General features: G+C 36.3%; 2 protein-coding genes across 3 annotated transcripts in view; both read left to right on the plus strand.

Annotated features, from left to right (window-relative positions):
- Positions 1 to 24,930, plus strand: part of LOC118261818 (bifunctional heparan sulfate N-deacetylase/N-sulfotransferase) — a 100,601-nt gene that overhangs the window by 6,057 nt on the left and 69,614 nt on the right. Inside the window, exon 2 of one of the 2 annotated variants that reach the window (XM_050701671.1) lies at positions 2,069 to 2,130. The exons of the other annotated variant lie outside the window; for it this stretch is intronic. The gene's annotated coding sequence lies outside the window, so the exon portion shown is untranslated. The remainder of the gene's footprint in view (positions 1 to 2,068; positions 2,131 to 24,930) is intronic. 2 annotated transcript variants of the gene reach the window in all.
- LOC126911972 (60S ribosomal protein L13-like) lies at positions 9,139 to 9,859 on the plus strand. The gene has a single exon (XM_050701680.1). The coding sequence runs from the start codon at positions 9,154 to 9,156 to the stop codon at positions 9,829 to 9,831; it is 678 nt and encodes a 225-aa protein (XP_050557637.1). The 5' UTR covers positions 9,139 to 9,153; the 3' UTR covers positions 9,832 to 9,859.

Genomic DNA, 24,930 nt, shown 5'->3' on the forward strand with positions numbered 1-24,930 from the left:
TAGTTGTAGGTACTTTCTTCTTCAGCCACTATTTCAGACGGACTTCGATCATTCGGTACCTACCTACTTTTTGAGAGATCGTGGTTTACATTACAACTGTCTATCAAGTAACAAAAGGAATGAAATACCTAATTTTCTGATGCAACGTTACTGTAGTAACTAGTGTGTGAAAAGTATTTGACTTTTGCACTCCCATTTATGGCAGAAATTTGGAATTGGTGATGGATTACGCGCGATATCGTGGAGGCGATGTAAGCGATGTGTGTGCACACGTCACGGGGTGTGTCGATCAATCACGGGCGCGGATGGACGAGCGACAGGCCATTAGGGGCGCTTCGTCGCCAGCCGGACTCAGGTGCCGTTGGTCCGTCCGTCACCTCGCCGCCGCCCGAGCCGACAACAGCCAAGCCCTTGTCGTCTTCAATCACCCCACCAACCGACCGCATGATTCATATTACTACACACTATGACTTTATTATTTGTTGACTTACTCATTCTCTATGAAACTAAAATAAACGCAATAAACGACATACTTGAAGGAACCTTCCTTAGTACATAATAATGTTTAAATATGTATAACTCGTTAACGACAAAATAATGGGTGATCCAGGTGATGGCCACTATTTTCTCTAGAAAGAATTGGTGAGGACAGCAAGGCTGCAATATCTTTTAATTTCCAAAGGGATGTAGTTAATGTAGGCAAGAAGTGACTATAGTGTCCGTAGTCGTAGTCCGTACACCATATAGAATATAGGTTTTGATTACTAAGAATTTACAAATTAAAATGATAGCAGATAATAAACTAGTACCATATGAAGGACACGTATCCAACCAAAAAAGGTCTAACCGCCGTACTCAAAGTCATAGTTACTTAAGCCAGTCCTTAGCAATTGTTTTCGGAACAAAACCGTTACTAAGTAATCATATTATGTCTCGTGAGAACGGCAGTAAGCCCCCTAAGTTACACATAGCATCTTGAAAATGAATTACAATATGAACTTAACATTCAAATGGTTTGGGTGTAAGAGGCAGGATAAGGTGCCACACATGCCAACCTTAACCACGCGTTGGATATTTCAACTAGAGAGCATGCGGAATGAACTGCACTTCTTATGTCAAAGTAATAACAACTGTATTTTATGTCTCTTGCTTACTGCAGAGGATATTAATATCTTAGTCGCCAATCCACTGTACCTAGTTGTGGTTTTCATTTCGAGTACTTGCTGCTTTCGGCTGACATTTCAACTGGACTTATTTATGGGTTAAGTTGAGATTAAACATTTGTACACAATCAATGTACACGGCCACAATCGGCTTACTTTTTTCAATGAACTGCGAAAAATATAGCAGGGCATTAAAAGTTTTCTTAATAACACGTGCTCAGTCGTGCACCGAAGTTCCACGAACAAACATTGATATTATTATAAAAAGATCGCGATACATGAGCAAGCGAGGCACGTGGTTTCCGCACAATAATAGACTGTCCATTAATTAGACCAACATGTTTCATCGTAAATGGACATCAGTGACGCGTACTGTACGGTAGCGAGCGTCCGTTATAACATGAACGTAATTGATGGTCGCACCTCTAATGCTTTTTGCTTTGCTTACATTACCCGACCCGTTTTTGTATAGCCTCCGATTTCATCTGAAATGTTCACGTATATTCACATGTTTATCCGTTAACGTCGTCCTAATGTTAATACGCTAACAGTGTGTGCTCGCAAGTTATCGTTGAAGATTAGATAACTTAATAAATCGTCATCTATCCTCATCTTCGAGTAGCTTATCCCCCATTCTGCGTTAAGATGGAGCTATTCACCTTTCACATGTAGGCCATTAGTAGAAAGATAGGCTCGATATTGTAGCACGTGCCTCCTCCTGCGCCCCGCTTCGCTGGAGATAAGCCTCGAGCGTTAAATATGTGCCCCTCGTGGCTTGTGGCCGGCGATAGCGTCTCTAAACATGGATACACCAGTTTGTTTATAATCTTTTTATGTCTTGATCATAATTCTAACGAGTTATTGCTTTTGGTAACAACCACATAAATGTTTTCTTGTTTTTTCAGGTACGCTGTAGGAACATTTTAATAATGTGTAAAGGAAATTAAAAAAAAATACGAGTTTTTTCGTGAGTATCTACTACTTACAACTTACATATTTTACGGGTTCCAGGAACTTATGTACATATTGTACCTACCTATTAAGAAAATACATGTTCTTGAAATGTACGATTACTTATTTAGTTATGTATTCTCCTTAACCACATAATAAATAAGACTTCTCCAATCGAAGCGTTCGTATATGAAGCGTTCTCTGGTTTTCATTGAAAAACATAGAACAATTTTCTGTGTAAATAGTTAAGGTTTATTATAACAAGTATCTATGGATATAAATAGGTACTCTACAACACTAAGCTCTTTAATCGCTTGAAGGTTAGTGGCAGATAGTCTGGTGACGACCCCTTTCGCAGCGGCTCCAAATGTCAACGCGCTTGACACTTGGAATACCACGATACACCGAGTTTGACAGCAAGGAATGTCGTGACGAAACTGCGGAGGCAAATATCTTCGGACCAAATACCTTCAAGTCAAATACTATACGGAATTGATTTTAGTAAATAGCAGACTAGGTATCTAAACATCGTTGCGATTCGTGTTGCGACCTACTTACGTTCAGGTTTCAGTACAATCGTGGATACCCGCTGAATTTTTAATGCTCTCAACCCATGGGATTCAGCAGTGCTAATCGAATTGGCAACATTTACATTATGAAAAAGGAAATACGTATTTGAATACTTGTTTACTTTTTCTATTTATTTAGAAATAAAAGCCATTTAAAAGCCTTAGCAAAAATTACCCGAGTACTTAAGTAATTGATTTACATTTACAAAGAGTTCAAAGAACGGTCATAATATAAAGGATTTTTTCTCTTCATCAGTGTATTCTATCGATTTTATTATGTAGGTAGGTACTTCTCCATATAAAACGGTCTCATTCAAGTGTTCGAATTTGAATACCAAAAACTGCGACCCTCCTGTCGATTCGGTGATGAACTGTAATTAGGGATTCGGCACAAATTCTTATTGTCAATTTGTATTGTTGGTATAAAGTGAGAGCTCTAATTTATATCCATATTTATTAAGGTCGGGGCTTTCATTGACCTGAGGTAGCATGCGAAACCAGCCGTTATTCGCGTAATGATTAAGGTTTTATTTCAAACAGTAGGCAATGCTTATATTTTATTCGGTTGCTTAAAACGTAGACGTCATCTAAATAAATATTTGAAACTAGCTTTTGCCCGCGACTTCGTTCGCGTGGAATAGTGACTTCCGGCAAATTTTTGGTTTTAACCACATAGTTCCCGATCTCGCGGGATCTCTTCAAAAATGAGATGTGGAAGATATTCCAGGGAACTCTTCAAAAATCAACATAATGAATTTAATAAATGTATATTCACTTAGGGCATTGAAAAAATAGTTTAAAAACGGACTTAAACTAACTTAAAACTAAAGAAAGCTACGAATTACGAATTTATAACAATTAAAAAAGAAACTATATTACAACCTATCCTCTATGCTATAATAACCAAGCTTAAACTAAATAATTTAAAAGAAACGACTTAAATCTAATCTAATTAAAAAAAAATTAGACTTACAATTTTATTAAAAAAACTAACTACAGTAACTACTAATAATCGATATCAAACTAAACCTACGTTAAATAGTTTAACCAAAAAAACAGGAAAACCCAACAAATAAACTTACTAATTGACAAATACAACGAAACCAATTTAGAATATACGAAACAGCAGGACCACTACAGACAAATAATCATACGACTGATAATACACTTTTCTACGATAGTACCGAAGCGCTCGGCCGATACCCAACCAAATGAATGTAACGAAACCATAGCGCGATCTATTTCGATCCCAACGCCATCTATCGAGGATAAAGACAACTTGGATTATTTATTTATACTCCGTTCGGGCATTTTCTTTGTACTAAAAGTTTAATTATATTGATATAATTTTTTTATACCTTTTTACTATTTATTTACTTTTTTTCGATGAATTAAAACAATAACATGAACCGAAGTCGTGTAACGATCGACATAGAATTATCTATACTTCGTTAGAGCATTTTCTTTGTACTAAATGTTTTATTATATTGATTTTTTTTTTTTCATACCTTTTTACTATTTATTTACTTTTTTTCGATAAATTAAAACAATAACATGAACCGAAGTCGTGTAACGATCGACATAGAATTATTTATAAATAATTTATTTCTTATTTTTATTTTTTGATTTTTGAAATAAAAATATATCTATGTCCTTTCTAAGGTTCTAAACTATATCTGTACCAAATTTCAACCAAATCCGTCAAATAGTTGCGGAGATTAATGGTATAAGCATAGAATGTTCGACGTGATTCTTTAATTTGACATAACTTTTTTATTTATGAACCGATTGACATGAAACAAACACTAAATGTAAATTTAAGCATCCCACAATATATTCGTGAAAACCGCATCCAACTCGGATCAGCCGTTTCTGAGATTAGCGCGCACAGACGAACAGACAAACAGACAAACAGACAAAAAAAAGTTAATTACATTTTTGGGTTCGACATCGACATAACAATAACCCCTGCTATTTTTTTTATTTTTATTTTCAATGTACAGACAACACTTTTCTACAATTTTATTATATGTATAGATGAATCCCCTGAGAGTTTGGATTTCAGTTAAGTTGTGGGGCAAAAAGAGGCTTACCTATTGATAAAGTTGGATAAAAGTTAATTTGACATCTCATTGGTTATAGGTTTATTTTCTGGAAATTACTGCCTTATTTCGTTTGTGAAGTGTGTTATATTGGATTTGTGTAAGAATATACTTTTGGTCCTTAGGGTCGAGCTGTTGCTGACTGGTTTATTTTAGTTATAATGAGAAAATAATTCAAACCACGCTATGTCTACTAGACGTTAACGCCTACGCCGTGCTAACGTCCCGTACAAAGGCACCTTTGGACTTGTGGGGGTGAGATAAGTCAACCCGATTTAAATCTCTGCTATAATAATCGTAAGTCACAGCTGCAAACAATAAAGTCATGTTTTGTTTGATATTTGAAAACCATACTATATTGTTTGAACGTTGGCGTTCAATAAAAGTGGCTATTATATAAACACGTTAGATAGTAGTGCTCTTATTACTCACAATGTTACAGCTGTTATTGTTGCATCATTTTGGAAGACCAATTTTACAGGTTTATATTAGTTCTGTTGTGTAAAAAATATGTTGTATTGTTTTATTAAATCCTTTCTTCAAAGAAGTTTTCGGTCTTAATTGTAAATAGGTACTAGGGGCTAAAAATTTCACGTATTTGCTGTGTAACAGTTTGGCCATAATGTTACATGCATAGTTCAACAGGACACGTAGTGGGCGAGAACTGGTATGGCGAACATGTTGCAGGTATTGTTCGCGCCGGCGATGTCGGAACACCTTTGTTCTACCGGGGCACGGACGCCACGGACGTGCGTTACTTTATCTTATTAAAACGTGTAGTCGACAGTTTAACAAACCCGTTCGCTACAATTGGTCCTTGTCGTCAATTAATATGAGGCGTATTAGGGTGGGGCTCGTGTTATAACAACCACAAAATACCAAGACCGTATGACCAAACACATACCTAACACTATTAATGAGATAATATTCCCAAAATAACGTCGTCCAATTTACTGCTTGACGACACCACAGTCATTTGCCCCTATACCTTTCTAATTAACAGGAATTCATCTTTCAAAGCGACCTAATCACGATGCGGATGACATTATCGCTACCTTAGATACTTGAACAATAACGGTCAGTTTGGACTGTGGGGAGATCGAAGAAAAGGTCAGATATCTAACTTGATCTGAACGTAGCACCATGCTAATCGTATACCTGCATAAAATACAATTAAATCTTACAATATTTAAGACCGAAATGTTGGTGTGGCATACAGGGATAATGTCGTGCCGTGTCTATTTATCACTGACAAAAGTAACTAGATAACTTATTAGGGCGACAACACGTCCGTAAAAAGAATATTTGTCTTATTTAAGATAGGAGACACAGGTTACGTTATCGTCCCCGTGTTTCCACACCACTGTTGTTTCTTTAGTTTCCTGCTAATCTTTGCGAACTATACTTAGTTTAGTAGGTATGTCTTTTTTCTAATTTTCTCGTATCGTAGAACACATTTTGGATCACTCTGTCAAAAAAGTGAGGGTGACTTAGAGTCATAATGAGCCGATTAGAGAATTAAATGAAATATCCACATTTGAGTTGGTAAATGTATAAAACTACAACAAACGCTTTCTGTTAACTGAATAAGCTGGAATCGGTATTAAGCATAGGCCGTCGTTTTTCATATAATGTGCTCCATAAAAGCGATACAGTGGTGGTAGCCGGCCACAAATGGCAGATGGTAAATTACCTTCCGTTAAGACCTGGATTGTGGCATTTAGCTCGCTGCGCTGCGACTATGGCGCGTTAATGAGTTCATACCATATGTGGCCATAACACAATGTCCTCGCAATTGTTACCGCTGATATTATAAATATTTGCGCTTTGTTTTTGTGTGTTCCCATATTTGTGTGATAATTTCTCATTGAACATTTTGCGTTTTCGACGATTCGTTGTATAATGGGGCGGTATTTGTAAATATTAAATTGAGAGGTGATTGCTGCAGTTTGGTAAACGACCAATACTTATTGGCAATAGGCAAAAGACCTATAGAAAAAAATATATGTCATAGTTTTGTGTTATAACTTAAATACTGTATCACAAAAATATTAAAGAAACCACAAAATAAACGAGTTACTGAATAAAAATAGACGAGATTTCTCAATTTTATGATACGCATGAGAACACCTGGCCAGAAACATCTTAACTTCATTAGATGCGCATATAAAAATATAACTAATTACTTACATACCTAATGGTTTATTACATACGTATATTACGTTACTTATTAAAATTCATAGATGGTGAACACCTGTTAATTTTATCGTTAAGTATTAATACAGTAATTAATTTGGTAATTATCATTCAGCAGTTACTTACCAGTAACCGGACACTTCATTTAAAAGCTGAAGCAGCATGTCGCCTTCCCATCACCGGTTTTGCTTAACTGCCTACATGGCGTATTAAATACTATCTAAATTTCACTTTTTAATTCGACAAGAGTAAGTAATGGACAACAAAAGTACATTTTTTCTAACTGATCGTGATTAAACAGAAATCCATTCGTTCTAAAAACAAATAACACAATACCTTTCAAAGTTAAAAAAATAATGAAATAAAAACTAACTAGTCCACTCTTTCAACATTAAGGCTCGAAATTCAATTTACTTTTTTAGGAATCCGTATGCAAAGGGTCCTAAGTCCCAAAATGAAGTCCCGAAATGATCGTGTTACGCAAGACGCCCACGACCAGACGCCTACGCCTAGGTCTATATTTCTGTCTATCACAGACAGAGGTGAGTCTATTGATATTTGAGATATATTTAAGATACAAATAAGTCAGAATTCAATAAACTACGTGTTGGCTTCGTGTCATTGCAAATAACAAACGAAATTGAAACTTACCATCGATTCGAAAGAATTGAAAATACGGCCTACTCTTGACCACTTTTTTTTTTGTCGAAAAGACTATATAGAATGTAAATTAACTAGAAGGGACCTTTTTGATGTCTAATGTTATTTATTATCTTTCACGTAGGCGGTGAGAGAGATATCGTAATACGATTTTTTAAAGAAAAATCCAACAAAATATAATAGTCTAGTCTGTCTTCGTGGAAAATTAACGCAATGCAAGTCGTACTCGTATATAAAGGTTCTATGTGCCTACCTATTTAAATATTACGGATGATATTAAGGCACCTTTGCTGCACCTGCCTTCCTAATTAATCGTTTGTAGTCTTAACTTTAGTACGTTCGCCGAGGGAATTAATACCATCCACTGTCTTCTATGTATTTAGGCCGAGATATTTCGATACATAACATTCATAATTTTTATACACCTAAATATGAACTGTATATGGCGATTGTGTGTTGACAAAAATGATGGCTAATTTCAGCTAGCATTAACCAATTAAAAAAATTACAGTGCTTGATCACTTCAACCGGAATCATCATTGGCTAACTATTGCTGACCAAAAACACCATCAACTTAATTCTAGTTAACTCTATGCCTATAGGTACATAGTTACGTAAAGTTAAGTGTGGGAAAGCCATGCTTCGGCACGAATGGACCGGGTCGACCGGAGTGATACCGTGGCCTCACAGAAATCCGACGTGAAACAACGCTTGCGTTGTGTAAGTGAGATTACCGGAGGCAGGTTATCCGACTGCTCGTTTACGGGCTTATTCCATAAACAAAAATACATCTGCCCTGTCTTTATGTGCATCGTTCTGAATGGTTTTACGAGTACTTTTTCATCTGCAAAACCTATGAATATTAACGTAACTACCAGAATTGTCGTATGGTTGATATGGTTATACCGTCTAGGTAGTTTTGAAAGCTTTGACCAGGAGCGAAACAACAGTAACTTACTTTGCTTAGTAACAGCAATAAATAACGTTTATGGCACGTTAAGTGACTGGGGACTTGGGATAGAGGACCAAATCCTTAGTCCAAGTTTAAAGATTTCCTTAGCTAATACAATTTTTTTGCAATCTTTTTTACACCACGGACGGGTCACGTTACTGTATTGGTTGATTCTATTCAGTTTATTATGCTCGTTCTAGCATATGATGGGTCCTTATGTGTAGGTTATAGTGTGACACTTACAAAGGATTTAATACAATTTTATCTTTTACTCTCACCCTTTCCATACGCGGGCACTATGCATTAACTATATCTTTTAAAATATTAGCATTCACCATTTTATTCTTAATTTCGACATTCGCTAATATCTTATTTATCCACAGAGTGCAATGACGACCTGATAAAGTTTACGAGGAACTGCTGGATGCAGGGGGCTTACTCTAGAATCCAATTTCGATTGATCGACATTGATATTGTAAAATTTGGTACTCTTGAGTTGCAACAGTCCTTTTTTTTACACATCTTCTGCCTGACACCGTTGAAATTGTGGATAACCAAACATGGGGAAGGGAAATAATATGATCCCTAATGGCCATTTCATCCCAATTGACCATTGGGATTGGCAACGTTTTGTGAAGACTTGGTTTAACCAGCCAGCCAGACGTCATCGCAGAAAACAGAACAGGATCAAGAAGGCCAAAGCCGTTGCTCCTCGTCCTGCTGCTGGACCATTGAGACCAGTTGTCCGTTGCCCCACTATTCGCTATCACACCAAAGTGCGAGCGAGTCGTGGATTCACTCTTCGTGAAATCAGAGCAGCTGGCCTTAACCCTGCTTTTGCTAGAACCATTGGTATTGCAGTGGACCCACGCAGGCGTAACAAATCTGTTGAGTCTCTGCAAGTTAATGTTCAGAGGTTAAAGGAGTACCGTGCACGACTGATCCTGTTCCCTAAGGGCAAGAAGGTATTGAAGGGCGAAGCCAATGAAGAAGAACGCAAATTGGCCACTCAGCTCCAAGGACCATTGATGCCTGTACAACAGCCAGCTCCTAAATCTATTGCTCGTGCTATCACTGAAGAAGAGAAGGACTTCAAGGCTTACCAATACTTAAGAGGGGCCCGGTCAATTGCTAAACTAGTTGGTATTCGTGCCAAGCGTTTGAAGGATGCTGCAGAAAACCCTGACGACGTCACTAAGGCGCCTACTGCAGTGAAAGAAACAAAACCTAAAAAGTGATTGCTATAATAAATCCATAAGTACATAAGTACAACACCAGCGCTCATTGCATCCATATTGCGTGGATATTGAATGAACTAAATGATATTGAGTTTGGCTTTATATTCTGTACTCTCAATGCTATTTTAGCAGCTTCGATCGGGCTTGTATAGTTTTGGCATTGAATACCTAATTAGTTATTGAGATTTTTTTGGATTGAAATTGCATTGACATTGACCGGCCCATCTGAAATGATTAGAGTAGGGTTATGTTCAGCAATGGAGCTGATATGATGATAGTGGTTGGTTACCTTCGTTCTATGTTCTATTATAATCTTTTATTTTTGCGTAATGTAATTCCGTTTCACTCCATGTTTTATATAGCAGTGTAGCTCGTATACCTTCTTTATAACTTTGTTCACATGTATGCAAAGGTCTTCTACTAGAGAGAAAACATTTAATACAAAGAAGGTAATTACTGACTTAGACTCAAGTGGATTACCGGTGCTTTTCTATTTTACAGTAAAACACTGCAGTTTTCATACAAACCTCGACTTACATAATTCTGTTTTGTTCTATAAAGCTCTAATTAGGATTTACATTAAAAAGATTCAAGTTACGACAGAACAGTGTGGTTATTGTCCCTAAAAGTACGCTTCCACTTCAGAAATCTTTGTTACGCAAAATTTTATGGAATTAATAAAGCCCTTTGTTCTCTCAGTATTAAAAAGCCACATTAAAAACGAGAAAACAATACTTGAACTTATGTAGAGACAGTATTTTGCAGCGTTCCATTGTTTGGTTTCTGTTATAATAATTACGGAAGTAACTAACAACATGGCTACAACCTGTTGGAAGCGTTGCGTTACAAATAGAAAAGTTAAATTCCGCTAAAGTTTTCACAAACGAACATGAAAGGTACAAAATGGCCGAAGGCGAAAAAATAACGTTGACTATATTAAATGTCGTTCACATTTTTTATTTGAGTCTCACGCTAATAAAAAGTTTCGTATGTCATAAATTGTCTCGAATTAAAATCGTGACTAATGTGGAAACCAATAAAAAAATCTTCGAGTTCTACATCTTAGTGGTTTATTTTCCTGAACGTTTTCATTGGTAACGTTTCGTTGAGTAAAATGCCCCAGGAAAAATTAATCTAGTGTCTGGGACCAACAAATATTGTTGTTTGGTCTGGTCCGGGGGCTATAAGTAATCTCGGCATGTTATGCACTCAGCCGGGAGGTTTATTGAGAAAGTAGATGCCTCGCCACTACGGCAACTAATGTTCGTCGATATAACGTGCGTGTAATTGGGTCGGAGTATGCGATATAAACTGTATTTAATGCCCTATTTCTATTGTAAAGTAGGTAGTTACTTACCGATGAATATTTTAATACTCTTAAGCTAATTATCATTAAACACCTTATTTTACGAATACTATGTAGGTACTGCTTTTATTTGTGATGTGACATTCTACAAAAAGTTCAATATTCAAGCAGTTATGTTCGTTTTGGCTCAATTAATTTATTTAATAAATTCGTAGAGGCCCCAGCGTGCCGTCTGTCTCCGGTTCGTTCCGAAGTTATGAATTTATATAGCCGGACGTGTTCTGAATTTATGCGCAGATGTGTTTTCTTAGTTTGCGCCCTTGCAACCGTAAGAATTTCATCGTTTCGTGTCATCGCCAGATGTCTCCTCGCGCGATTTCTTTTATGAACTTTTTAATTTTCGCTAATTATTTTTTAATTAATATAGTGACTTAAATGTTGAATCTCTTAAGATAACTACTTCCTTTTACATTAAAGACACAGGTGTCATTGTGTGGATTTTAGGATTACAGTCAGTAGATTAACAATATTTACTTGTCGTTTCTTGTTCCTTTGACTCATTAACTCGAGTGATGTTGATCTGTAAGGAGATATCGACTATACAAATAGTGGCTCCAACAATAGTGCCTAAAGGAAATCTACAAATATTTAATTTAGAGCTCAGTTTGTATAAGAGCGGGTGCCATATCTTTATCTCAACCAAGCGAGTACAATTGTCAGTTCGATTTTCAGACCCTCTTAGTTTTCCAGTCAAGTCTGGCAGTAGTACAGAACTCATTGAGAAGTAATCTAAGCTCCTATTTAGTGGTTGTAGCTGACAACAGTCATGACGCCCCTTCGCTTTGTTGTCTCGCACATCCATTGTCCCCTACGGCACGCGGTTAGTTTTAATTAACTTCGCTTTGAATGTTCACTTCCGATAATACATCCGAACGAATGCACATAAAGGTTTTGTTCATTTTCTTACTCTAACTAACTAGGTCTCCAGCTCATTACGAGCTACTCATATTACAGTAACTCCCAAAGGCACTCCCTGTGCGATGGTCTGCCCAGATAACTATTTCTTCGCGGTCCCATTTTCTTTTTACTACATTTAACAAATGTGTATTCAAGCGATCGTTGAATATCTACAGTTTTCTTTACACTGACTAAGCATTTCCTTTCGCTACATTACGAAATACCAATAAAAAGTAGAAAATGTGCCGACAATTATAAGCAAAACACGCGAAAACTAAAACGGGAGAAATGTTAAATGCGTAAATTAATTTTGAAATATTGGCGTGGAAGGTGGTAGAGACATTTAACTTGGGCTTTGAAGGAACCGAGATGTAATTAAAATAAATATTTGGCACGAAATCCGGGTCGCGGCGGTTAAGCGGAGACATTTCCACCCTTTGAACAAGTTCTTGTTTATGTTTGCTCATTAAACAAATAAAAGTGGAAATTCTGTCTTAATCTGGGAAAACTTTTGCGTTACCTACTGTTGCCGACTGAAATTATTTTGCGTAAGTAATTCGCAATTCTGATGTTGGAAACCGTTATGTGTTTAAATGATCGTAATATGTATCCGAGTTTGTTAGGAGATCGTGTACTTGTTTACGATAGAATAAGATTTTTGTTAAACATTCGCAAAACAAGACATTGTTGTAATAATTACACGGTCGATTAGAATTCATAGAGCGTACGCATAATTAAGTGGCAGTCAGCGGCGCTATTTGATTGCACATTAGCAAGCTAACTCGATGCCAAGTCACGACTAATGGTACAACAACACTCTCATCTAATGGACTCAGTGCTACACACAGCGCAGTACCATCTAAGGGAAATAACGGCCTTGCAAATGTTACTCAAAGATTAAAGTAAATGCTGAATCTAAATCACCGCATTCAGTATCTATTTTAAAAGTTTCCAACGTTTAAAAAGTTAATTGCATTGTTGGCGACATTCCATTTTACTCGATAATGTGGAAATGCACAAACGCTGTTATCTAACGGTTTTTATTCGATTCCCTCGCTCTACACCTGCCCTTACTATTCATTTTCTTTGTTTGTTTTCGTGAAAATTTTGCTCTTATGTCCTTTCATACAAATATGTTTTGTACTCGTTTAGAAGAACAAGTGGGTTCAGGTATACACAAATTCATGTTACCTATTCCGAGACAGTGAATACTGTATTCTTTGCAAATTAAATTACATTTATAAAGGTAGTTTTCTTACATAACATTGTTCTTTCGCCTCAGAACACGTTTTGTAATAAACATAAATACTGGAGTGTTTCTCCCCATCAAAATATGATTCCTGTGTCTGCTTATATGTATTACCTTCCTCAGCGCTTTACCTGGAATATGTTTATAATCCAGGAAATGTATTTCCCGAGCTCCAGTCTACGACTACGTTGATAGTTCATAAGCGAAAAAGAGATATCCTTGAATTCTTAGTGTTCCGCAATATTTACTTTTATGATGCCTTATGCCAACTGAAAACAGCTCAGGTTTACACTTAACATTGCTAGTTTCACAAATGAAATAGTTATTTTTAAACTCAGAAACTGTTTAAAGATTGGTATTTGTAAATGAGCTACGAACAAAGAGAGAAACAAGAATACAAATAACTGAACTTGGTGAATTGATAGAATTTTAGAACTCCATTGGAAGCGCGGCATTGTGCACGTCGTTTTCTTGATTGGATTTTATCTCCTTCTTATTTAGATCGTCAGTCTCCTCAAAGGTCGCACTGTCATTAATCGCTTTATAAGAGAGGAAGTGCAAAGTGGAGCGTACAAGCAAGCTGTGGCACCCGTGTCCCGCGCACCCCGCACCACCTCGGGCTTGAATTCATTATTGTCCTCCAAGTGAGGATGCGCTTCAAAGAAACTGCTGACTTCCACTCTATGTCGACCCGAGAGAGGGTTCAACGGTTTATTGCGCTTTCGGAAACTTCATTTATTGATATCGAAGTTACCTAAGTCTTTCTGTTATTCATTATTAGTTTTCCACATGTAAAACTGCAAATTCTCTTGCTACTAATTCCCACTAATTCGTTCACTTTGTGGATGTTACACAGTTTATCATTTGCGCAACACTTCTGTACTCTTCCAGGAACTTAATTATAAAGTATAATTCATTCAAGCATGCAGCGACATAGCCACAAGATTTATTAATGCAAAACCGTGGTACATTAGTTTTAAGAATCTGATATTTTATTAATAAGATGAGACTGACTGCGCCGAGACTTTAATTAAAATTCGTCCATCCACAACTAGCTCTAGGTAAGTACATACGACTCTGAATTTATGAGAGAGTAACACTTGACTGTGCTCAAGATGATTTAGTAAAATTATACTGGAAGCCAGCTGTTTCTACAACATTGGTAGGTAAGTTAGTGGGAAGATAGGACACAGAACTTAAGTGTGGGCTTTCTTTACACAAATAAATTGACAGTGTATCATGTAGAGATACAACTGAATATTTCCTAAGTTAAATGTAATAAGTAAAAATATTATTGTCCCAACCGCAAGAAGTCATCCCCGCGTCTGACGGTTGCCCATCTTGGCACCAGCCGGACACTTGAGACGCTCTGGCTGCCGCCCAACGCGCTTTATCTTAATGCACTCGTCTGTCCTCTCCCTTCACTATGTCCATAACTCGCTTTTCTACTCCACAATTGTTTCACCAACTAAGACGTGTCGCATCGTTAACGCGGAATTTGATACGACCGCTCTCCCTTATAACGAGTCGCGCCCAGGCGCCACACTACAACTAAATAATGTACCTAATTTTAGAAATCCTTCTAGTTTTATTACTTCTAGCGAAACTTGTGATGGAAAACCGCAATATGCGCGCATTGGCGACGAGAACTGGAATTTAATTCGGGTGTTTCTTCTCTCAGGGAGTGACGGCTTGTGACATGGTGCGACGTCCACCCAACGATTCCACCACATTTTATGTAACTGAGAAAGGATTTTATTGTGTCCTAGACATTCCTTGCTAACCACATTTTAGCTTTGTTTATACTTAGGTATAAGAATTTCACATTTCACATACGTGTATATAAAACTAGGCACAAAAGTATCTAGGTAGTACTTTGTTAGGTGTCTGTATTAATTTAAATTTTATGTTGATTTAATGTCACAGATAGCTGATATTTTCAGAATTTAGTTTCTCACAAAAGTTCATTAAATGTTTACCCATCTATATAGGTACAAAGACACATTTTTGTACAATGTACTAGAATTTCTTCTTACGACTTTATTTTTAAGTCTAGACACTTTCGAGTATCTATTCTCTTCCAACACCTTAGTCTTAGCTCCATCGTTGAACAATTTTCCATAAATGTGTGAACAAAGATCGATCACATCGCTGCTCCCGAAGAATTCTTTTAGCTGAAAACTTAAAACTAAAGTTTCTCGAGAGGAAACATCTGTCGTCTTTTCAACTCGGATTCATTGAACACAACGCTTCAAATTGTTAACAATTACCTTCGTTTAATGAAATCTCGCTTTCTGCTCGCGACAATAAATATGTTGTCCAAATATAAATCTTATTGTTATTTTATTTAAAAGACTATTTGCTTTGCTGTTAACATCTTATTGGTGATTTTCTTACCGAAATATTCTTAAATTACTTTTGCTCTCATCGTATCTTTATACCAATTATTATCGTAAAATGCTATGATTATATTCTAACTGGGAGTAGCTAAAGTACGAAATAATTATACTACACAATGTAAAACAAGCACTGAATCTCATAATCATACTTGTAACAAATACCTATATCATAAACCTGATACAGTTCTACCAAAACTGAGTATAGTCAGTAGGTAGTAACATAAATTATAACATTCCCAACTTCTGTACGTTCTCCGACTATCCATAAATTATGTCATGTTAACTGTTAATGATACCATATCTTGCATGTGTTCTAGGTCACAGCTTAGCACTAAACATGAGCTCTAGTAGCGATTAGTGCGGTGTGTATCATGGGTGATGTCAGCTGTTTGCCCATTATTCGAATAGTACGTGACACTAAACCATTGCATAGTTACTCTATCTATACCTACCTACGTTACATTAACGGCCATAGCACAGTTCTGTTCATCGCTGAAATCTTTAAGTGGATACAGACACATTCATATAAAATTCTCATAAATCAACCACAGCCATTAATCTTATTCAGCTGCGTTTTCATATCATGACTCTTTAATATATTCGATATTGTTTTATCTTATTTTTAAAAGAAAAATTGTCTTAATGTAATGTAATGTCTCTAGAATAAATCAAATTGTCTATTTATACCACACCCTTTGAATCTTTGTTTACCCGAACTCCGCAAAGGTGAATCCAATAAATCATAAACTTAGTTTCGCGCGATCTCATATCTTCGCTATCGATTATGTTTGAAAAGACCTATCGACGTTATAATACGTTTGAAGTATTTGAGAACTCTATGATTTATGAGCCGTATTCAAATTGTGTTATGGAGCTACCTACGAATTCAGAATATGCGGTAGATTGGATGCGATAGACTCCATTTCGCTAATGTTTTCAGGATTGCCAATTCGCATGGTTCAAATCTTGCTTCGTATGTGTAGGGCTGCATCCTACTGCCTATATTGGAAGTGGAATCACGTTCCATTTCGCGGCGGATATAGGGCCCCGCGTTACGGGCCAATCCAACGACACGATGATGGTTCGTCGACGACTACGATTTCCGGCTCGCAGTGCTCGCACGCGCCTATATGCCAGTTTATTCCGTGTTCACGCCCAAGTAAACTCGGTTTAACTTCAAACACGATATCGAAACAAGCGATTGACATTTTGATCCTTTCAGCGATCTTTTTATGTAGTATAAAAGGCAGATTATAGAAAATCAATCCGACAAATACGAAATACCGAAATTGGGTGAGTGAGTTAGATTGACAGATTACATTTCCAATATCAAACATCACAGACTTCTCTGGTTACATCGGGGGTTATAAAACGAAGTAAATTATTGACTTTGCCGTCCACGCAGGAAATAGTTTGTTGGAAGATTAAACAACTTAGAGACGCATGCATAACAACTATGAGTGAAACCGTTTAGTGCCGTGAACGAAAACTCGTTCAAAGAGTGGAGACAAATGCAAAGAGCCCAACAGGTTAGAGAAGCGGCAGGGCCGACAAAGCCTGTTGGACAAACACAAGTAACGCTGAGTAAACATCGGGTTCCTACGCGCTAATGCACGAGGACCTCTGTGCCGCAGCCACGGTTCTCGGTCGTGTCGAGGGACCTCGTTAAACATATATTTTTAAGTATCTACGTATTCAAACTCACTCGAAGGTAAAGTAACAATTCTGTATCTATCGTTCCTTCTTTTCTAGATTTCATCTGGAATTCACAGATTACGTTTAAACTAAAAAACATTTTCTTTAAAACACTTCGACTGAATGGGTCATGTGATCACTTTCGAAGACTTATCTAGATGCAAATGTTATTCACCAAAATACCGTGGGTAACTGAATATTCAGTCGTTCACAACAATGAACTGATTTACTACTTTGCGATTCAGTGTGCGTCCATGCCTTTCAGATAAAACGCTCTTCCCGTCCGCGTGCTAGGCCCACGGGACAATGACTTATTTTTACAACTTTACACATAAAAATGTGATGTGTGGATATGGTCAAAGATCAAATCAACCTAAGAACTTCAATGAATGTAAAATACTTACTTTATATTCGCGCTGAAATAACATTTTCACGTTATATTGTCTCATTTAACCAGAGCTATATTCAAGACATGAAAAAATATAATTTAGTAGAGTAAACATCGTAAAGGTCGCTCAAGACGAGGCCGTGAAATTTGCATGCGGAATGAGATTTGTCATCCTGAGTTTGGTTGTGGGTGGGTAAGATGGACCAGCTTACTGGAACATATTTTATTTAGTGAGAGCACGTGACGGACGCGACTGAAGACGCAGCCGGTGCTCAACCGCTCGTTTGTCACTCAGAATTACCTCGCCAAGGACGTTTAGTCATTTGAAACATTTAATACAATCGAACCTGGGGACGCTCTTTCTCTCCAAAGTAATTGCCTGCCAGAAGACACCTGGATATAAAATACCCTTAATGTAACTGAATCTAAATCGACCGGTTAGACACTGCTAATTCCACAATTCGATCGACTCGAGCTTCTGGCAAACGATTGCATGTAACAGAAAACCACTCACTAAATGACTGTTGATTAACTCGCCTATTAAAAAACTTCTCAGTCCAATCAAGAATTTTTCTCTCCATTGATTCGTTCCGGGACAACTCCCACGTTTAATTTCCGGGCTTAATTAAACTGACTTGGAAATCAGTTTTTTTAATTAGTTTCACTTACGTATTGCGTTATATGAATTAATTCCAAATTCACTTCAAATCGTACAAGTTTTTAAAGAAAAATGTCTCTGATAATTGCAAGCTGTGTATTTATTCCCCTTTTTAATAGGAATTCAATTTATGAACTCCATCAAGTTGATTACCTTACTTGTAACAATTTTCAGTGTCTCAAATAAGTAATTAAAGATCAACAGTGCTCGTGTTTTGTTTGCAAGCAGCTAATAGCTTATTATGAGGTAGTTGAAATGTGTAAATAGCCTTTTTAGAACGAGGCCGAAATCCCATTACAAGAGACGTCGCGCCCGGGGCCGCAAATTGGATTCACGAGGGATGGACGGGCCGAAATAATGCGGCTTCGACGCTACAACCTTTTTAATTTGTGTGAAAATTTAGTACGTCCATACTTGAATCTCTCCTGGGCTCTAAAACCATGAAATTTAACAAAACTAGAATGGTTTATTATTAGAATTGTAATATTGTTGCGGCATGTAAACATACAGATTAACTAAAAACGAAATCCAAATTCTGTACATACCATACCCTTAAAAAAGTAAGATTTATAATTTACTGAAATACAATACCGCAGCATATCGTGTACAATTTTCCTGCATAAAACAATGGTTTTATGCCTTTCGGGCGCCAATATTAGAACAAAACAAATTGGAGTATTCGAATTTATCGTGAAAACGTGACACATTCGTCGAAAGGTAAATGTCACGCAACTCATCGAGCGAGCATTGTTCGTTGCACTAATTCTGGTATTTACGTACATAGATGAGGCTTGCGTGTTATAAATTACTTGTCACAACATTTTTATCTGCTGGATCTAAGACACACTCATTTATTATAAGAGCACTTAAAGAAAAATTTTATTACCTACTTGCCTTGGTAAAAATGGCATAATCGTAATCGATATCATTTGTATAACTATGAGATTCGTGGCGTCTTAAAGCAGTTTGGCCTGGAAATTCAGTAGAAATTGCAATAAAGCCAGACTGAAAAGTTCGAAAATAAAAATTGAAATTACCTAGCTAAGTGAATTATGACATGTCGCAGCGCAGTGCCCCTATTAAATAGCTGAAGCGCGTAGAAGCCTGAAGTACCAAAAGCAAAACGTATTGCTACGAGTCAATTGGCTGTTCAAACAGGCGACGACGTAGACGTAGGCGGAATAGCAAATATGTGAGCGCCTATTTGCAACCATTATACCATAGAGCAAAAGTCGCGGGAGACATCTAGCTACCCAACAGATTTACTTTACGCAGGACTGTTGATAGACCGGGATATTTTTGTAAGAATCTTTCTGTAGAGTTTCTTATTAATAGTTTTGTTTACACAAGGATTGGGTAGCAATCTATAAAGCATTTAGAAGCTTAGCGTATAAATATTGGCTCGGCTCGACCGACGATGGCCATCAGGTTGATCCCGCCGTAAATACTTGAGCGCTTAGTTCTTATACGATCTTTCGGAGACCTAAGCGAGTAAACGATTAATCTACTTATTTCAATGTCTCTTTTTTAATGTGACTTTTAATTACATAATTTAGACTTTCAAACCTGTGCTTAATTCAAATGTGTTGTCTCCTGTTCTGAGGTATTATCTTCTTTATTAGTCAGTTCGTTTCAATCTACTGCTGAACATAGAGCTTGCACGCCACGGTTCTTGATCTCTAACTCTATGCATCCAACTAGTGTCAGCCACCTATTTTTATTATGAAATAAATGACAAAAGTGAATGCAAACAATAAAATAAAAATACTGATCAATTGTTTGTAGCGAGCATGTTAGATAAAACATTTGGATTATTCAACAACATTCAAGTCTGATCCTGCATCATAACAATTCCGTTTGTTATCTCGACAAAGCGGCACCCGTTAACTCTGAAACAGTTTCACTTGTTGGAACAGTTCCCTGTTTGAATGCTAATTTCCTTACCCGTTAAACGCGTATAGTGTAAAGCTGAAGTTTTATCCTATAACTATGGTGGATTTTATTAATTAAACTAGTCTTCAAGTTTGGCTTGTGTTCATAGAATTTTAGTATTTTTATTAGTGAATATTGTGTTTACTGTAAAATATGTAGTATGTCTCTCCTTTAAAGCCTTTAATAGCATTCGTATATGTCGCTATTGTGCCTCTGATATCTTCACGCTCCACCAATTCCAGACGCTATTCAATATGGGACTCATCTATATTGGTGTCGAACTTATCAATGTTGTATTATAAAACTTCATTATAAGGCATAAATTTAATATTCGAAGCAATTTTCTAGATTATCTGCCGTCAAAGGCTTCACAAGTAAATAGATTAAGTTTTTTAATTAGTACACCTAACACAATTTGCTAGAGCTTAAGTTCTGGAGTCTGAAGTAATAATCAATTTTACCTCCAATTAGGATTGGAAAGACAGACATAAAGACAAAGCTGTAGCTGTCATGTCCTATAATGAAAAATATAGGTTTCCATCTCTGCTGTATAGGTATATCAAAGATGAGAACTGGAATTTCCAACTATTGTGTGTCGCATTAATTATTCACGATTCAAGTTATTTTTAATCACCATCATTGTTGACGTGTGTGCTTTCAACAATAGAGGCTTCATAATCACGAGCCTCTTTACAAAAGGTTTGGATATAGGTCATGATAATCCGTTTGCAAACGTGTCAGTTGAATGGGCAGCTCAATTTCGTCCCTGTAATTAAGGAGTCACCTGCGTGAACAACTCAGTCCACGTAATTAAAGCTTTCAACTTGGGTCGAGTTATGTCGACCCGGTACCACTAGGGAGACTGTGGTTTGTGAGTCAAATTTCATGCAGATAATAGTACCTCTATAACTGCGCAACTTGTGAGCTTAGCCACGATTTAATTGAAGCCGAGAATAAACTGGGCAAGTTTACAATATAAATAGGCAACCTCTTTGCGGATTAATTTCGTTATTTAATTGTTTTGCAAAGAAGACCATCTCATTGCATTTTGGGATTACATTTTCGATTTTTATGAAGTCTTTCTGTGTGGTAATACAAGAAGTTATCGTGAGAGAATAATTATTGGTAAAGTAACATTATGTCATTAAGGTAAATTATTGTGGTCAATTAGTCGTCGTACTAGATATCTGGTAGGTGATAGAGTAATAGGTGTATCTGAAACGGGACGCAGTGCTAACGGTAGCGCCGGCGCCCAGCCCAGTTGGACTCTGGCCAACATCCACTGTTTGTTTATAACATTAAAACGTTTAATGTCGTCGAACCTCTTCCAGCGTGGCCACTGCGAATCTTTTACAAAAGCATTTCGTATATCTATTCCGAAATCCAAGGGCTTTGTCTGTTTAAGAATGAATATTATGTGTTTAGCGTTTTGACTTTAAAGAGTTATTTTCATCTGTGCGGAAAATAATAGTCACGTTATGTTTATTATGTCACTTTAAGTGACTTATTTTCGATTTATGCAATATCTAAAACCTCCAAGGTGGCCCTATATTTCTGTATCTATAGATTCAATTCGATTCGGTTCGCTCAAAAGCTTAGAACTCTGTAAACAACGATATTTTCGTACACAATGAATTTGGATTACCGTCGATACTAAAGTTTTGTTTAATATGTAAACAGTTTTGTCAACACTCATAATAGGATGGTGTTTAATCATACGTACCGCGTAAATGTCCGTGTTTACATAGGACTCGGAAACATCTGGTTTTGATGAACTGAATACTTCGCATTCAGGTTGGCGGCACTTGAAATCGTGCCAGCTTATTTTAAGTGGCGACGTCTGTTCAAGATTTGTGTCTAATGCTCCGCGCTATAATATTTTACGATCCCTATTGAAATCATCATTTATACTGTTTTCTTTTTTTTAAAAGCAAGTGAATTTTCTCTTCAAGTATCACGAATGGTGGAATCAATGTTTGTAACGTAACGTTTGAGTGGCCTGAAGATTTGATTTCACTTTTACGTCGTTCACTCTCTCCATCAACGTAGTCGTTGTACCGACGTGCATGGGTGACTACGATGCGTACAACATGCATTATTCATTTGGTAATTGTGCGGTTCATTTTTGCAATATCATTAATTCAGACACATGTCGCATCAACAATGGGTTTGACATTTAATTTTACATCTTTGAATTTTAATTGATGCAGTTCGTTGAAAATATATTCATTTTGATATGTGTACATTATACAAGTTTTTGTTTCTCAGAATGTCGATAGATAAGTTCCTATCGCAATTAAAGCTCACGTTTAAGTTTTAACGAGGCTTGAACTATTCATATCTTGTCTCTGTTGCGCAGTTTAAGCGCTCCTTCCGTAGCTTCGTCTGTTGGTAGCAGTAGTATGATAATGAACTGAAATGGGTTAGGTATAGTTTGTTCCCAATATCCCCTGTAACGACGGCAACTTGACGTCAACTCCCGGCGGAAACAAAGTTTGATTTAGTTTAGACACGACAATCCGTTTGTTGTAATGGTAACGAATCCAATTATAGGTAGTTAGTTACCTACGTTTGGCTTTGAATGTTTCTCTGATGTTACTTGATGTGGAAGATTTATTGAGTCGCTTGAGAATTCTGGCCCCTTGAAATGTACGGTCAATTTGTACAAAAGCGGTTTAGGGAACTCAATGTCCATTTCTCTAAGCTATTTACTAGAGTCTATTCGTTTTGTATAAACACGGCTTGTAAAATCTCCACACAAACGCAAATATTGTTGAATAACCATGTAGGGGCAACTACCCAATTGCTAGCACTGCACCAAATTATCAGCACTCTGAATAAATCGACCAATTCTAAGGTTTTCACTTACTAATTTGGGTTTCCACACTAATAAATAAATAAATACATGTTTTTGGAATCCTGCTATTGGGAAAATTATACTTTGAGACCTCAAATTGGCGGAAATTGTGTAAACAAACATTTGTGTCCTGCAGTTTCTTCTGTTTTTGCCTGTTTCTTGTGATCGCCGGTAAGGTCACGTGTTTACATTATATGATATATCGTATCTTTTACAAATTTAATATTGAAACTATCGATTTCTCTGATATTTGAGATATTTTTTTATGATAATCTGAAGAGTAGAATTTGAGGTTCTGGTGATTAATTGGTAAAATACGTAGTGCTGATAAATGGATCGAATATTTTGTAAATTCTAAATTATCAGCACTGGTGATGATAAATGGAAAAAAGTACATAAATACAAATTTCATATTTTTTAATGTAAATTATGTTTATTTTATGCAAAGAATTAATTTTGTTTTGTAAAAGTAGTTTATTCCATCAAAATCCAAATGTTAGCATGGTGCTGATAATTGGATCAGAAGCATGCTGATAAATTGGTTTCACTAGAATTTCATCATCTCTTCTTAATTCTTTTTATTTATTTTTTCTCTTCTTATTTTTTGTTTTATTACCAGTAATATTAGCAGAAGAATTTTGTAGATGGTATGCAAGCTACGACAACTTCTATAACAAATATACAATGTTATAACTTATAATATTACTGGAGATTGTCTTAGTAGTGCGCAATTTGTATATCTTGATACTCAACAATATTTACTAACACCAGTCAAATTACAAGACATTTGGATTACTGAAAAAACATCTGAACGAAAAGGTGTTAAAAATGAGATTGACTGGCTATCGTAATTCGTTGCCATGAAATAGACTAAACAATTTAATACGAGAAATGTCAACAAAAGTAGGTATATAGGTAGTATTGTGTATTTTATTTAAAACGTAAAATTAATGTAATATTGATATGATAACAATTTACATAATAACTTTAGACAGAAGGTCCCTTAAATAGGGACTAAATAAAATAACCGACTTGGTATTACATGGATCTCACAATTTTTTACGCCTACATAAACTGATGAGGTGCGAGACTTGGATTTTTTTACAGAATGTTTTTGATGGTATCTCACTTCTTTTTGTAGATTCAATTATTCCATTAAACAATAAAATGTAACTGCATCAATAACTTTGTAATCTCATACATTTATATGGGTTAACAAAGTTATTGGTGTGATGAAATTGTAACTACTAGTGGTCGCCTAGTGGTTGAAATTCAACCATATACGATTTAATTTACAATACCACTTTTTTTAACACATTTTTATTTAACTCAAACTCAAACAAACTCTTTTATAAAACTATTCATATGAGACGTCAATATCATCGCAATGTCTATCGATTTTGACGTTTTGTCAAATACGATCAGATACTATGCATGTGTGTGTAATGTTTTATTTATTGATTTAATGTACTTTGTAAGCATTATTTTTGAAAAATATTAGCGTTTTGCACTTCTCCTACACATAAACTATAAGTGTACCAAATTTTATGCTCCTACGTCCGCGCAATTTTCGTAAAATGCGGTCCAAAGTTTTTGCATCACGTATTAATATATAGATATAAATAACTTTGTAATCCCATACATTTAGGATTACAAAG

Source organism: Spodoptera frugiperda, chromosome 20 (genome assembly GCF_023101765.2).
Source record: "Spodoptera frugiperda isolate SF20-4 chromosome 20, AGI-APGP_CSIRO_Sfru_2.0, whole genome shotgun sequence".
Lineage (NCBI taxonomy): Eukaryota > Metazoa > Arthropoda > Insecta > Lepidoptera > Noctuidae > Spodoptera > Spodoptera frugiperda.

Excerpts from the sequence above, each read along its gene's own strand:
- LOC126911972 (XM_050701680.1), top strand. The coding sequence starts at position 9,154 with ATGGGGAAGGGAAATAATATGATCCCTAATGGCCATTTCATCCCAATT.